The following is a 16434-nucleotide window of genomic DNA, read 5'->3' as shown; positions in this document are numbered from 1 at the left end:
CCACTACTAACGTCATGTGCGCATGCTCAGTGATATCGTGAGCAGTACAGACCATACTGTGTTATTTTTACATATTATTATTATTATTAACGGTTTATGTTGCCAACAGACAAATCAAGCAGAAAAGTATCACTAATAAGTACACTACAGGAGAAGAAACTCATGACAAACAATCCAGAGTAAATTGTGATGTAGCAGTTTCAACACTCGTTTTCCCTGAACAATGCTAACATATTCCCGTTATAAAACATTTTCAAACGCATTATTTTCGCAAATTACAGAAATTAAGACCCGGCGGGGGATGTATACTGCTTGTGGACCGCGTGCTAATTGCTAGAAGCTAGCGGGAGGTCCAGACCGTAAAGTTATAAGAGACTCGGGGGTACGTTAGCCTCGTCAGAAAAGCAGGGTCGGTAAGGCCCGGTCTCGGTTAGTTTGGCAAAACACTTTTAGTTTGGCAAAGCACTATTACTTAGTTCATGGAGAATTGTAAAATAAGGCCGTTAAATATTTGTTTAACTTTCGAAACCACGCTGCAAACTATCTAGCCTGCAAAAAATATTTATATAGCCTACTGTCTACAAACAATAATATTAACATATACATTTAAAAGGTATAATTTACGGGATTACCATCAATGTATGATCTCTGTTTTGAGATACAGATGCTTTAGCATCATAAATGTAGTATTTTGTGACAGAAGATGACAACATGCAAAATATAAACGTGACTTCTTACCTTTTGTGTTGATATAACGATCGAGAATTGAATCCAGTCTGTTTCAGATGTGTGAATAACCCATGAAAACAGTCTAATAGAGTTCATCAAATGACCATTTTTGTCCACAAATGCGTATAATCCGTAAAATATAATTATATAGTCTGTTGTTTACATCAGATTTCGCATGAACGTCTTATTGCCTATAATCTGAGGACTATTTGCGTCGTAACACACTGTATATGAGATCACATTTTAGGTTTAAATAAATACGCATTAAAACTTTGTTCGTAAAAGTAGGCCGGAGTATAATCCATAATATCCAAATAGCGCTGTTATTTCCGTGAGACATGATAACAGCATAGAGGGTATCAGCGAAGTGACTGCTCTGTGCTCTCTAGCCACCTGGTGGGTGGAGACCTGCGAGTGGGGTGGTGGGCGGGAAAATTCAAACGGAATGTGACAAAACGGCTAGTTACGTCACTTTGGAGCTGAGTTTGAACTCGTGCAATCTGAGACTCAAGGCAGAGGACATTCAGAAACCTGTATCTCACTCAAAACAGCATGAATGGATTTTTTCCAAGTTTGTATGCGTGTGTAAGCATCAGAGACACAAAATAACACCCCAAAACCCAGAAAAAGTGAGTTTTTCATAATATGGGCACATTAAAATAAACCAGAATTGTTTAGAGTGTAAAACATTATAAGAATATGAAAATATATTGTTAAACGCCCCATCCTTCAACAACAGTCTTAAAAAATCTTGCAATGCATTGTGACAGCTTCACAAATAATTTAACACCAAAATGTGCCAATGTAACAATTCTAGGCCTTGTTAAACAACTTCAGTCACTCTTTCATATAGTTTCCAACCTTCATCTGGAGTAGTATGTGACACATAGCCAGGAAAACACAAGGTTTGGCTGACTTTCCCATTTTTTACTTCATGTCCTCCTTATTACCTCATTGTGACTTGGCGGGCCAAGTTTCTAAACGGTGACGATGTGTAAATGTGGGTGGGCATTTTTTCATATTTTAAGTTTTTGAAATGCAAGGACCTGTTTTACTAGAGAAGGAAAACTCGAGATCTTAAACTTACAGTATGTTTCTATAGTTCGACAAAGTCTTTCATCCCGAAGGATCAGGGAAAATGTGACTCTTATTACATTTACACATTTGGTGGACACTTTTATCCAAAGAGAATTACACTGCATTCAATCTAGACATTTGTATCAGTATGTATATTCCCCAAATCCATGACCCTTTACCTCAATGATCTAACAGTTAAGCAACAGGAACACATAGCTCAGGGGATTTAAAGGGGCTACATCCTTATTATATGGCCCCTTCCCATACACACCCACATGTCTGACATAGTGTGACCCAGCATTCAAAAAGACACTCGCCTTAAAACAGAACTGCTGTTGATTACATCTCCAGAGAAACGCCAGTAGCACCTGCATCTCTCCACACTGAAGGTGTCTCTGGTGGACGGTTGAAGGGAGTCCTCTGGCTCTAATTGGTTCCAGGGCTGGAGGCTTGGTCTCTAAGGGGGCAGTAGAGCTCAAATGAGTTTGTGAGACCAGCTATTTCTGAATTTCCTGTCTGAACATAGAAACCCTGGGCCACTGAAGTGACAAAGCCAACAGCTGTAAAACTCTTGAAAAACCAACCTTGTCTGAATGTTTGTGAGAGAAAGTCACATCATTAAAGCGTGTGAGATGGCGGTAGAACAAGCTGAGAAACACATGTGGCATGGGTGAGAAACTTGAGATGAGAGAAAGCCCAAACTGAGTCTGAATTTCTTTGTGTAGCTATACAGCTTTAAAATAAAAATACTGTACATCGCTGCCACATTTGTTGAAAATGTTGGCTCATATTTGCCCTTGGCAAACGTTTAATGGGACATTTAAAAAAATAAATGTTTTGTGTCCACAAAATACACAGAATACAAAATGTGCCATTTTTGGTGTGTCCTTTTAAATGCAAATGAGCTGATGAAATGCAAACACGGATCGCCATAATAGTGATTTGTTCAAATTGAAACTCAATTGTGCTGTCCATTATTTATTTTCCCTCTCTCTCTCTCTCTCTCTCTCTCTCTCTCTCTCTGCACTAAATGCCAGTGCCGTGGTTGGATATAGTGCAGATTAAGGGGCGGTATATTATAATAAGATCCCCTTTTGACATCACAAGGGGAGCCAAATTTTCAAAAACCAATTTTTTCACTGTCAAAGGGTTGTTCTTTTTCACATTTTCTAGCGTTTTTCACATTTTCACAAACATTTGATTTTCATCATATGTCCCCTTTAAGTTGCTAACAGCGCATTATGAGGCTACATTTTATCAGTATGTGTGTCTCATGGGATCGAACCCATGACCTTTAGCACTGCTATGCCATGCAACTGAGCAGGAAGAAAGCATAACATAATAAAATACCAAAACAAATTTACTTGGATCTCACTCTAAATATATAATGAAAGCAGTGGCCCTTAGCTCCCATGGGCTTATGGGATAGTAAAGTATCCACTGGTTGCACACTTCAGAATAAAAAAAGTGGAACAGACAATAACATAATTGTTTTACACCATATAAAAACACCATTTGTCACTAGGTCCTGGATCCAACTCTGACATGGAAACAAATCATAATAAGCGAATTAATCGATTAAAGGCCTATTTATATCCCTGCCGCTGTCTTGTGTCTGGGGGGAGGCAGGGAGCTTTCTTCAACGGGTTGTGTGAAGTTAGCATTAATCGGATTATCTCATTAAGCAGAGGCAGGGTCCTTTGTGCATGCATTAAAACTTTATCATGGTCTCAGATGAGCTATTAAATATTACAAGCCCACCGAACACACTGAAGTTACATTCACCTAATGCGGACACCATGGCCCTCGTGGGATTATGTCTGATCGTTCGTATGTGTATTTAATTCTGATGTTTCGTCAGAATTTATGGCTTTCTAAAAATGAGATGCACTATCCGCCCCAGTTTGAGTGAAATTACCTTTCGGTGGCTTCCCCTAACAGCAATTTTGTTATCTCATACAGATTTTCAGCACAGAGGATATTTGCAGTGAAACTAGGGCAGCAATCTATGTCAGAGACCCCCGATGCTTTCTGCAGGAAAGTGACTGGATGTGATTTATTAGATGTTTAGGTATTGATCAATCGCCGTATAGATGTTGTATTACCTGAGGCACTCTTAAAAACGCTTAACAGACCACACACGACCATGGTTGCGCAAATTAAAATAGCGAATTGAAAATAAGCCCAACGGAAACATGGCAATTACAGATAAGCTCCCATATATCACATAAAACTCTTTATGCTCAGGTTAGGTGTTTTTTTCAAGCACTTTAAAAAAGGAATATATCGCGAAACTGCAATGGAAACACTTTTTTCGCATTTATATGTCATCTGACACGTGTTAAAGTCACATGATCATTCTTTAAATATGGCGCAGTATGTTTGATTGGAGGCCAAGCCAGAGGAGGTTTGGTCGACTTCATGCACCGCCAAGCGCATGGCATCAAAATATCGCAAGAGCAATTCGGGAGTCGCTCTCGCTGTATTTTGATGTCATCCGGATGTCGCTCAGCGCAGCGCCATGGTTTATGGAATGACTTACCGCGAGATAACAAAATTACGTTTTAGTCGCATAACATCTGTAAATGGAAACTTCGCATTTCGCAATAGTTTTTTGTCGACATTTAAGTCAACAAATTACATCATTAATACAAAAGGACAGATGTCCTTTAAAGACGTCCATTACATTAAAGCACACAAAATGCTTAATATTATGCTGTGATACAAAAGATCCACAAATTTTGCACAAACTTCTAAGAGAGAAGAGCATTATCAGCCTGATCTCACATGAATTCGTACGTATTTTACAAGTTGGCTAATTCGTAAAAATTAATAAGTGAATCATATGATTATCATAATTATTTATTAGCATAAAACAATAGCAATATCCCACCCTTAGCCCCAACATCACAGGAGCAAAACGTGGGCATACAAATTAATACGAATTAGCCACCTTGTAAAATACGTACAAATTGCCATAAGATTGCATTGGCATTATAACAAATACTAATCACTTTTTTAATTATTTGTATTTGTAAAACATAAATATGTAAAAGTAAAGCTGTGCAACGTTTTGTCGGGGCTGGTTCTCAGTGAGGTAAATTAAACGCTATTGGCCATTTTAAAAGGGGAAGGAGTCATCATACTGTAACTTCAAGCCACTTCAGTGGGTATAAATTGTTGCCAAATGCTCAATGCACAACATAGGCATTTGCACTAGCAAAACATAACACAGAAAGGGCAAAAAAATCATCTTCCTGAAACAAGAAAAAAAAACACAGGGACACAGATAGCAAGCTGTTCACACAGACTTATCGCCCGACTGCCGGAGGAGTTTGGCAGATGAGGAAATTTGTCCCAGTCAGGAGATTAGGCCTTTGGAATTCAATCACCACCGGCTAATCTGGTTTGTTTGGCTTGCATGGGTGCAAAGGCAATTTTCAGCTAAAGGCATTAAGGGCTTTACTTCAGTCTGGTAATTGATTGTTTGAGATGAGAGGGGAAATTAGAAAACACAAATGGAGGAAGAGAAGACATTGCCCTTGTGTTTACTATAGTTCTGTAAAGCTAATGAGGAGAAAACTTAAACCAAAGTTACGGATCAGTGTCAAATTAAACCAAACAAATATTTAAATAGCATGTTTTGTCACATTTAATTTTGTGCTTTTTTACTCCCGTTTTTTTTTTCAGTTAAACTCGTTATGATCTTATAAACAACTGATGGCCTTACAGAATTAACCAAACTCTTCTGCATTTTGATTAGTAGGTCTATATGATGTGACTCAACTTAATTTTAAATTATAATTATAAATAATTTATTTAAATATTTTTATATCAGAAAGTAGGAAGTGACTGTCGGCTACACACTTTCTTATGGACTTATGGATTACTCTTTACCGTCTGCTGCTGGTTGTGTCAGCAAAGACAGCTCCGGTAAGCGTATGGGCCAACCAAACGACCCAAGAAGAGTTTGGAACAAAACGAGAGAAAGAATGAGGATCAATTTGGTGTTGCATTATCTGGATGGGAGAGCTTCGCGACCACATTTAACTAGACAGAGATTCTGATCCTGCTTGTGTTTTTACGTGATGGGTGAGTAGTTTTGATTTGTAACCCTTCAAAAAACGTTTGCTATTATATTGATCACAACATTAGTGTGTAGAACCAACTTTTTTTAGTTAATGATCTGTAAGAATGATGCTTTATTAGTGCTGTTCATTGATTTTAGTAAGTTTTTTTGACATTTGGATATAAAGTGTTTCAATACTATAATATATATATATAAACAACGTCATTTGATGTTATTGTGTTTTGGCGCCATCTACTGGTAAAAATTCTACGTATTCCACCTTTAAGCTGGAATAAAAAAAAATGTATAAATACAATACAACAGGGTTTATAATTTGTATATCTGTCTATCTGCCAAAAAGCTTTGTAAACCAGGAGCTTCAAGCCGAGAAAAGAGAAGTAATAAATGTTGGTTAGAACTATTACATTTATTATTCCACATTATTTCATGCACTTGGCAGATGCTTTTATCCAAAGCGACTTGCAGTGCATACCTATTCATTTTATCACTATGTGTGTTCTCTGGGGATAAAACCCATGATCTGCGTGTCGCTAATGTAGTGCTAACTGAGCTATACACTGTTAAAAATAATGGTGCTTAAAAGGTTCTTCACAGTGATTAATTTTTCAAAGAATCATTCAGTCAAAGAACCATTTATTTGATACCTTTTTATAATCTAAAAACTTTCTTCATCTAGAGAACCTTTTTGAAACTGAAAGATTTTTTGGATGTTAAAACCATTCAGCCAAAAATGGTTGTTCTATGGCATCATGAAGCACCTTTATTTTTAATTATGTACAGGAACATCTTGATCTGATTTTTTTTCTATTAAATACATTTTAAAGCAACAATTTTAATAACAAATCACATTAATCTTGGTTGTTTATAACTTTAATGTACAATGTAAAAATCTAAAGTTGATGTAGAGATGAATGTTCCTCTTTAAAACTAACTCAGTCAAATTGATCTTTAAAATCTGTGCCTGCTTCTTGCATTACTAAATGACTATGTGCCTCCTGCTGAATGCAGAAGGTCAGTGAACAGCAGCTGGGCAGGCACAAGCTTCTCCCATCCCAGCTGGAAATACTTATAGTGAATGGACAGAGGGACTCCATACAACCTCCCACAAACATCTGCCCTTTACTGCTTTGAGTTCTAATACAACTGTATTGATTTTATGTTTATATGTGAGGAAAAAAACAAAGGAGGAATTTAATTTTGGGGTGTGCATTATTAACACATTGCTGTTGTAACCAAAGGATTGGATTGAGGAGAAATTTTAAATAAATCCAGAAATGTTGGTACAATGTTGGTATTCATGTTCAACATACTGTACACACTTCATAGGCCAGCATTATAATCCTTACATTCTTAATTTGACTATAATAAGTGAGTATTAATTATAAATCTTTTAAATATTTCGTCTTAATAAAAAATATTTGAAGAGAGTAACATCATTTACATTTATAATAAAACGCATACCTTAGTATCCCCTTCACTGAGCTTTACTGAAATCAGCTGGAGGTGTTGAAAACAGCACACGTGAGCAGTGGATCACATTGAATAACACTGCGCCGGTGACATCTGGCGGACAATGCAGACATTACCTGCAAATATATCCATTATGCTAATATAAATATTGGTTCAATTACGAGACGTAAAATGTCCTATATTTATCTAAAAGGGGTATTTGCGAGGAGAGGGATGTCTGGAATGACATTTCAATTGATTTTAAGCTATTAAGACAAAACTAAGAAAAACAACTGCAGACACTTGTTACTGATGCTAAGACTGAAAATAACGACCGACCGTCGATATGGCCGATTACTATAACGTCTGTAGAATGAATACATTCCTTTACACATCTCGCCACCGTCCATTTTTAACTTTATATACGTTTACCTTTTTGAATTTGGCGGCTGCTTTGCTCTCCTGCCTCTCGTGTGGTCGCGAAATAAGCACATGCAGACGCAAAAGAAAATGTGTGAAGTCAAAATAAGTGTGCCATCTCAATGAGGCGCTGCGCAGATCGAACGAAATATAGCATCAAACTACCGCGAGAGCAGATGCTCGGATTTGTTTTAAATCCCTCTCGCGATATTTTGATGTCATATATTGATCGGTCTGCGCAGCGCATTAAGGCTTAGAGGTTTGCATCGTGTGTATTACGTAGCGTTGACGCAGCTTTGATGCATTATGTATACGATTTAAATCATAAACAATTTTATAATAAAGTTTATTTTATAGTCAAAGAAATCGGTTTGATGGTGTACCATAACGATTGAGAAACATCTTGCCGTGCCTTTTAGGGGTGGGATAAGACATGACCAATCAAATGCAGATAAAATCCTGATGCGTCAGGCTTTGAGTTGAAAAGGCTGTTGCTGTGTGCAGGCTATCAAGGGCTGTAGTTTGTATTTATTAAGTGCTTTAAAAATACATTTTCATTATGACATTTGTAACTCTTAATAATGGTGCTAAAATGCCCATTGTTGGCTTGGGAACCTGGAGGGTAAGTATACATTTTTTGCTGTACAGTATAATTTCATTTGGAATGGTTTTTATGCATTTCTGTATTATTATTTTTTTCCAAGCAAATTGATTAAAACATTTTTTTACAAGGAAAAACATCATATTAATGCTATATAATAATTGATGGTATATTCTAATAATCATAAGTATATTTGGGTTTGTGCATTTTTTATTTACTTACATTAATGCCATTTGTCACTTGAAATAAATAAACCACCTAGAACTGTTTAATTTTTGTAATGCTTTTTATATTTTTTATATTACAGATTTATAATTTTGGAGTTTTAACAGCTATTTGAAAATGTGCTCAAATGAGATCTAAAACTAAAAAACTGAAAACTTTCACAAACTCAGTCTGAACCAGGTCAAGTAACAGAAGCCGTGAAGGCAGCTATTTTAGCCGGCTATCGCCACATTGATGGGGCCCATGTCTATGAAAATGAGTGTGAAGTTGGTGCCGGTATAACAGCTATGATTAACCAAGGAGTGGTGAAGAGAGAAGACCTTTTTATAGTCAGCAAGGTAAATTAACATCTTAATTTCAAGATTTGTTTCTCTTGGGCACATGACTGGAGATACAATACGGTCTCACAAATCTAGTCATGTGCTGTTGAGTTATAATCCACTGTTACGTCATGCCTTTTAAGTGTAATTGTGCATTTACACACATGCAAGACATGGTTGGAAGAACAATGATTTATTTTATACCACAATAGAAATGTTTGTTGTCATATGAGTTTTTTTAGGACTGAAATTTTGCTTAATACATATATTCACATTTTTGCAGCTATGGTGCACGCACCACGAGAAGCAGTTGGTTAGAGGGGCGTGTGAAAGAACACTTAGTGATCTTAAACTGGACTACGTTGATCTGTATCTAATGCATTTTCCTATGGGCGTTAAGGTAGTACTAGTTCAAAACTGCTTTTGCTATTTTATATTATGCATAATATTAAAATATTGTTATTATTATATACATATTACATTTAAAAAAATGTGCAAGAATAAAAATAAAACACATACAGTGTAACCACTGATCTTTGTCTTTTAATTGGCAGCCTGGAAAAGAGCTTTTCCCATGCGATGAGAATGGCCATGTGTATCCAGACAACAGCAACTTTCTGGAGACATGGGAGGCAATGGACACTAGACAAAAGCAACTCAAACCAGTTTACTGATTCATTTTGATTCTGTATTTTTTGCTGAGATTAATATCACCACGTTTATGTTCACAAAGGCAATGGAGGAGTTAGTGGATGCTGGACTGGTCAAAGCCATTGGCATCTCCAACTTCAACCATGATCAGATTGAGGCAATCCTGAACAAACCAGGACTCAAGTACAAACCTGCCAACAATCAGGTATGGTCATAATAAATCTGAGTTTTTATAAGCCAAAATCTTTCGTGACACTGATATTTTTTCATGGCCAGATTGAGTGCCATCCATACCTGACTCAGGAGAAGCTTATTAACTACTGTCAGTCTAAAGGCATTACTGTCACTGCATACAGTCCTCTGGGTTCCCCAACCAGACCATGGTAGGTACCAACAGTAGCTGTATGTTATGTCTTACTAAATAAATCGAAAAACAAACAAAATAGTTTACATGATTTGCCCTTAGGTGAGTAAAGATAAATATACTGGATAGACTTGATATTTATGTCTATTACTAATTTTGAATTTTCTGGACTGAACTTTTGCTGTAATGACAAGTTTGAGCTAAACCTGGTCAGTTCTGAACACTGTGAATAATTGCACAGAGAAATTTTTAATTCAAAAGATTTGCTCATTTGATAAGGTTATTTAAATATATAGAACTTATTAAAAATAAATTTAAAAAATAATCACCTATATTGACTAGTTTATACCTATGCATTGGTGCTACATTCTACTTACAGATTATACTTCCCATAGGGCAGCGCCAGATGAGCCATCCCTTCTGCAAGAGCCAAAGATCAAGGCTATTGCAGATAAGCACGGTAAAACCACAGCACAGGTAGGTGTAAAAGTAATAGCGTGTAGTAATAATGGGTGTAAAGTAATACAAGTTTATTACTTCGGATATGATTGTGAAAGTTTATTGCTAGAGCCAATAGCCGTGCATTAATTAAACACTGCATTGTTTAAAAAAGCAATATCCTTTCCTTGCCTAAATTATTCACTGACACTGTAAAATTACTCTTTGCATTATATCCCGTTCGAAATGGTATACCTTTATCATATAATATGCTAACCTGTTCTTTACAGGTCTTAATCCGCTTTCACATGGAGAGAAATGTTGTGGTCATTCCCAAATCCATAAATCCTGAAAGAGTCAAAGAGAACTTCCAGGTACTCCCATTTATATTAAATAATGTGCATCCATGTTTTAGACATGATCCACCAGTACGGATTTGCAAAAATAAAATGCGTGGATGCATCAATGTGATAAATCATTTCTGTAGGATGTCCACTGATTTTTATTTTATTCCCACAGGTCTTTGATTTTAAGCTCAGTAAAGAGGACATGGATACAATCTTCAGTTTCAACAGAAACTGGAGGGCTTTTATGTTAGAATGGTTAGTGTTGGTACACAGATTGCAGGATATTCCTCTGGAATATTCTAAGATTCCTGGAAACATCACCTAATATCCTTTTTCTTGGCTTTTCTTGCAGGGCATCCAAGCATAAGGATTATCCACTGAATGCAGAATACTGATCTTATATGCTTAACAGCATTTGACAACTGTGACTCCTTTACTTACCTTCTGGGATCACTGAAGTATGTATGTCTATGACACAGAGATTGTAAAATAATGGTTATAAACAAAAACTGTTTTAAACCAGAAAGCTTTTTGAGACAGACAAGTTTATTTTTAAAGCATTAATCGATATGCAAAACAATAGTTGCTGTTGTGAGTAAACTGGAAGTGCTTTTCTAGTCTTACTTTAAAGGGGAGTGTGCTAAATATAAGTGTGCATAACTTGTTCGAAAATAAACTTTGACCAACTGTGCAAAAGTTGTTTCATCATTCAAATAAAAAACTACTCAAAATTACTTTGGTTTCAAAACATTTTAAGGGTTCACTGTGTACGTTTTTAGCAGCATCTAGCGGCGAGATTGTGAATTGCAACCAACGGCTCAGTCCACATCACACCCCTCCCTTTCGAAACACATGGAGAAGCTACGGTAGCCACCATAGGACAAACACTTATTACTTCACTCTGTAGAGCAGTTTGTCCGTTTAAGTCTACTGTAGAAACATGGCGGTGCGACTTCCATGTAAGGGGACCTGCGGTGTATGTATATAAAAACAGCTCATTCTAAGGTAACAAAAACAATACAGTTCATTTTGTGGTGTATACACAACTGATAATATAGTTATGTATATTATACTGCATTTTTGTCAAGAGATCTTCGTAAAAGTTACACAATGCACTTTTAAGGAGTAGCCATGCAAGCCTGTTTTAACATTTTTAATGCTTTAACAGACAACAGTGAATGGACAAAAAGCATTTGAGCCAGTGTATTTCATACATCTAGCTCTTGACATAAGACTTATTTGCTTTGGATTTTTGGAATCCACACGGCAAGCATAAACTGTAAGCTTCAATGGCAATAATACAAAAAAAGAAAAATCCAGTTCGACCGAACAGCATGTTTTGATCATGTTCTTCTTTTTAATATTCAGCATTAAATGGGAAGTCTTTGTGCTTCACCCCCCTATATGACATGAGGAAGAAATCACATGTTAAATACAAATGAGGTAGTGTGAAAAATACGGTCTATCCCCATTAAAAAAGCTACTCACCAATGCATTGGGCAAGCCCTATAGTTCCTGTTAAAGCTCAAGATGGTCTGCATTTCCTCATCGCTCAGCACAAAATCAAAGACCTGTGGATGTAAAAAAATAAATCTTGCAATCTTTCTCACTTCTCAAAGCTGTACTACAATTTAAAAACTTTAAATACAACATGACATCTACATTCTGATCCTTTTTCTTGTCCTCTGTCTTATGCAAGCAATACAAGAAGCACTATGAGAAGGCTGTGCTATATTGTGAAATAAATCACGGTTGAAGGGCATTTTTATGTCCGTTATAAAACTACTTCACTTTTGAAGACATCCAACAGATGGGCTTACTTGAAAGTTATCTTGAATCCGCTGAGGTGTAATGGACTTGGGGATGACAATAACATTCCTCTGCATCTGGAAGCGGATCAGGACCTGTGCATTGGTGCAGAGCAAACATGTCATACTTTGAATCAACGGCAAGATCTAAATTAACTGATGATTTTCTTATTTTCCATACCTGGGCGGTAGTCTTTTTGTGCTTCTCTGCTATGGCTTTGATGTTTGGGTCATCAAGTAGCGAAGGATCTTCTGGTTTGGCCCTATAATTAAGAAAAATGTAAATGGCAACCGTATAAAATCATCATATGCAAAATGAAGCTATAGTCTCTACCATGGTCTATCTGGTGAACCCAGGGGACTGTACGCAGTCACTGTAATGTTTTTAGAATGACAGTAGCTTATTAGTTTCTCCTGAGTCAGGTATGGATGGCACTCAATCTAAAAAGAAATTCAGAATATTACTATTATTTTGTAATGCATTTGTATCTTTTCGTGAATATTTTAACCATTGCTTTCACTGCAATTTGAGTTCGCTTTTAAAGTTAAAACAAAGAACAGCATTCTCAGTGTCTCATGCAAAGTAAGCATTAGGCCCGCAGACAGGGTCCAAATGACATTTTAAGACTATAATCAGACAAAGGATGGTGTTCGTCTTTGACAAATAGCAGGAAATTTAAGGGATAATTACATTACACGGTTGCTCGGGGCGAAATGATGTTCATTAGATAAACGCTGACCTTTCTCTGTTCATCTGTAATTGTGAATGAAATAAAACCATGCTGATGCCTTTTTGGGTATATGGTACTGACCTGATTGTTGGCAGGTTTGTACTTGAGTCCTGGTTTATTTAGGATAGCTTCGATTTGTTCTCGATTGAAGTTAGAGATACCAATAGCCTTAACCAACCCAGCATCCACTAACTCCTCCATGGCCTGTAGCACAAAGCTCATACTGTAGTCATTTTTGACAGCATTCAAACTATAAAGTCTTAATCTTAACCCCAAGTAAAAAATCAATTGTTAGATAATGTCAATGTAAACTACACAATTAATAAAATGTAAATACACTATTCCTCCTTGGTGATGTCATCTTACCTCCCAAGTGTCCAAAAAATTAGTGTTGTCACTGATGGTTAAGCCCTCACTGTCCAGTGGAAATAGGTCTGACCCAGCCTTAAAAGCAAGTGTGACATAAGAAATATATATATATTGGTGTTACATAGCAATGCCACTCTTGGGATTAAAAACAACGGGGGTGGGGGGGGTCTGGTAACGTTGAACGCCACCACAAATAAAGGTAACAAGAGCATCTTAAACTCTTAACACGCATAAATAATTTACCTTAAATCCCATTGGCCAATGAACTAGGTAAAGATCCAGGTAATCCAGCTTCAGATCACTTAAAGTCTTCTGACAAGCCCCCTTGACGAGAGACTTCTCGTGAAAAGTGCACCAGAGCTGTCCGGAAAAAAAACATGCAATTTATATCAAACGTACAACTTCTACAATCTTGATTCTGTGTTACTCATGCTAGTCTTAAAATAGACAGGGTGCAATCTGACATACCTTGCTGACCACAAACAGTTCTTCTCTTTTAACCACACCATCTTTTATCATGGCCTGAATTCCCTCTCCAACCTCGGTTTCGTTTTGGTACACCATGGCCCCATCAATGTGTCTGTAGCCTGCAGCAATGGCAGCTTTAACAGCCTCTGTCACTTTACCTGGAGGAGACTAAAAAAACAACTCACTTTGTAGTGTAGGAGAGATCCCCGAGGCATCTCACAACTGGAGAATACATTTACTATCATAATGAGGAATCCCTTTCATTATAAATATATATAATTTATTCATTGCTTTTTTTCTTATGAAATTTTCTGGGAACCCCTTAGAACCCCTTAGAACTTTCTGGGGGTCCCTGGACACCTGGCTTAGACTGTCTTAAAAAACAGTTTTTACTGATTCAAGCATTTAAAAAAAGGTTTTTGACCTTTGATTATCTAATCCAAGTTTATCTAATAAAAGTCTTATTAAAAGTTGATTGATATCTGTGAATTTGCTTACTCACTGTGACCAAACAAGTGCATAGGTTCCCTAAAGTTACCCTTACATTAACAAAAAAACATTACACGCCCATTTCCCATGTTTCATAACTGCAAACAATTTGGATCGTTCATTGTAGTTTATCGATAATTTACCTATAATCGTTCATTTCATTTTACAGTTTTTTTTTTTGTTTTATTTAAATGTTAATTTAATAAACGAATAATATTCATTTCATTGTAACTTCACAACTTTTCCCACAAAATTTATGCTACTCGATTAAGTCAATAATTTTTGTGCAAATGCAGAATATTTTATTCATCTATAAGTAATATTTTAATTATGCATGCTTTTAAAATTAATCTTTTGAGTTTTATAACTTTCCCATGCAACGTGCAAGCATACTTGTGCACTTATGTAACGTTAATGAAACATGATCGCTCTTGAAAACAAAAGGAAACCACGAAATACCTTCCACGTGCCCAGGCCGACGATTGGCATATCTGCCCCGGTGTTTAGCTTCACGGACGTTGCCATGGTGAACGAATGATGATAAGCGCGTAAGCAAACTTTGACAGAAATGTTTGAAGTCCAAGTCCAACCGTCTGTGTGCAAGGTGGAGGTCGGTGGGTTCACGCGGCTCGGTATATCGACTGCTCTTGTCTGAGGCAGGCTGAGCCGACTGGTTGCGTGCCGGTTGGTTATACACATAGATATGTATATAAAGGCTAGATGGCTCGTCCGCGCTGCTGGCCAATTGAGTGCAACGTCCGCATTTTGGCGGCCATCTTACGACAGGGCGCTCGCTCACTCGTAGCATTGAGTTTTAATGATGCAGGTACTTTTAAATGACCATAACTTGCTTAATTTTTTACCGATTTTCAAACGGTTTGGTTTGTTATAAACGTCAAAGATGTACCTATGACACTGCATACCTATACTAAAAATAAAAAATAAATTCATGAAACATGTTAAAGCATCCAGAATTATAGCCACGCTAATAACGTTTGTAAAAACCCAAACCGTTTGAAAATCGGTAGAAAATTGAGCAAGTTATGGTCATTTAAATGTACCTGCACCATTAAACTCAATGCTACGAGTGAGCGAGCGCCCTGTCGTAAGATGGCCGCCAGGTGATGCCGTTACGGACTCCGCCTTGAGCCATCTAGCCTTTATATACATATCTATGGTTATACATATCTATGGGCGTACGCATATCTATGGGCGTACGTCGTATGCGGTGCTGACGTCACAGGATTTCACCAATTGGATCCTGTTTTAACGTTAATTAGGGAATCGTTTAAACAAATATGAAAATTCTCTCATCATCATCATCATTAACTCACTCACTCTCATCCCCGACGTTGTATGCCTTAATTTAATCTGTTGAATATTAGTAAAGGATTTTAGATTATAAAGATGTTATAATATCGTGTACTCCAAAATATTACCAAATGTACTATACATCAAAAGGATGGGTCTACGAGGAGAAAATATTCATATTTTGAGCATTATAGCGAAATTGAAACCAAAACAATCACATTACGATAAATTCAAATATGCACGTCTATAACGTAAACCTCATTAGTTCTTGCATGTCTTGTGACTAAATAATGATAACTAGTAGGCTATTTATATTTAAGCTCGTAAAAGTTGCTATCAAGCATATCTAATTCAGAATGCATATTTATACATTTGTGTTATCTGCATTATATTAATGACAGTTCAGATGAAGTGCGAGGTCATTTTTTGACTGAGATTGTGTTTAGCGGCTTTTGTAGGCTATCTGAGCTCGTCATGTCATTTTAAGAGTTTGTCAATTTGCATGTAAAACATTGCATGTAAAAAGTATTAATTTATTTACAAAATA

The 16434-nt window shown here is 36.7% G+C and overlaps 2 protein-coding genes and 1 long non-coding RNA gene across 3 annotated transcripts; 1 reads left to right on the top strand and 2 right to left on the bottom strand.

Moving 5' to 3' along the window:
* Positions 1 to 1368: 1368 nt before the first annotated feature.
* LOC129432717 (uncharacterized) lies at positions 1369 to 8093 on the bottom strand. Its single transcript, XR_008640233.2, has 3 exons — positions 7778 to 8093; positions 7358 to 7482; positions 1369 to 2263 (listed from the first exon to the last, which is right to left on the bottom strand). It is a non-coding gene; the product is annotated as an uncharacterized lncRNA (long non-coding RNA).
* A 115-nt stretch (positions 8094 to 8208) lies between these two features.
* Positions 8209 to 11444, top strand: akr1b1.1 (aldo-keto reductase family 1, member B1 (aldose reductase), tandem duplicate 1). Its single transcript, XM_055191298.2, has 10 exons — positions 8209 to 8387; positions 8762 to 8929; positions 9195 to 9311; positions 9466 to 9543; positions 9645 to 9767; positions 9839 to 9945; positions 10322 to 10403; positions 10655 to 10738; positions 10884 to 10966; positions 11064 to 11444. The coding sequence occupies exons 1-10, from the start codon at positions 8325 to 8327 to the stop codon at positions 11104 to 11106; spliced, it is 948 nt and encodes a 315-aa protein (XP_055047273.1). The 5' UTR covers positions 8209 to 8324; the 3' UTR covers positions 11107 to 11444.
* A 405-nt stretch (positions 11445 to 11849) lies between these two features.
* On the bottom strand, positions 11850 to 15220 carry LOC129432837 (aldo-keto reductase family 1 member B1). Its single transcript, XM_055191470.2, has 10 exons — positions 15036 to 15220; positions 14088 to 14255; positions 13863 to 13979; positions 13617 to 13694; positions 13332 to 13454; positions 12854 to 12960; positions 12701 to 12782; positions 12532 to 12615; positions 12200 to 12282; positions 11850 to 12111 (listed from the first exon to the last, which is right to left on the bottom strand). Exons 1-10 carry the CDS (start codon positions 15099 to 15101, stop codon positions 12069 to 12071), a joined length of 951 nt encoding a protein of 316 aa, XP_055047445.2. The 5' UTR covers positions 15102 to 15220; the 3' UTR covers positions 11850 to 12068.
* Positions 15221 to 16434: the final 1214 nt, after the last annotated feature.

This window comes from Misgurnus anguillicaudatus, chromosome 1, assembly GCF_027580225.2.
Source record: "Misgurnus anguillicaudatus chromosome 1, ASM2758022v2, whole genome shotgun sequence".
Lineage (NCBI taxonomy): Eukaryota > Metazoa > Chordata > Actinopteri > Cypriniformes > Cobitidae > Misgurnus > Misgurnus anguillicaudatus.
Note: the sequence above shows the minus strand (reverse complement) of the source record. Positions and strands in the feature narration are given on the sequence as shown.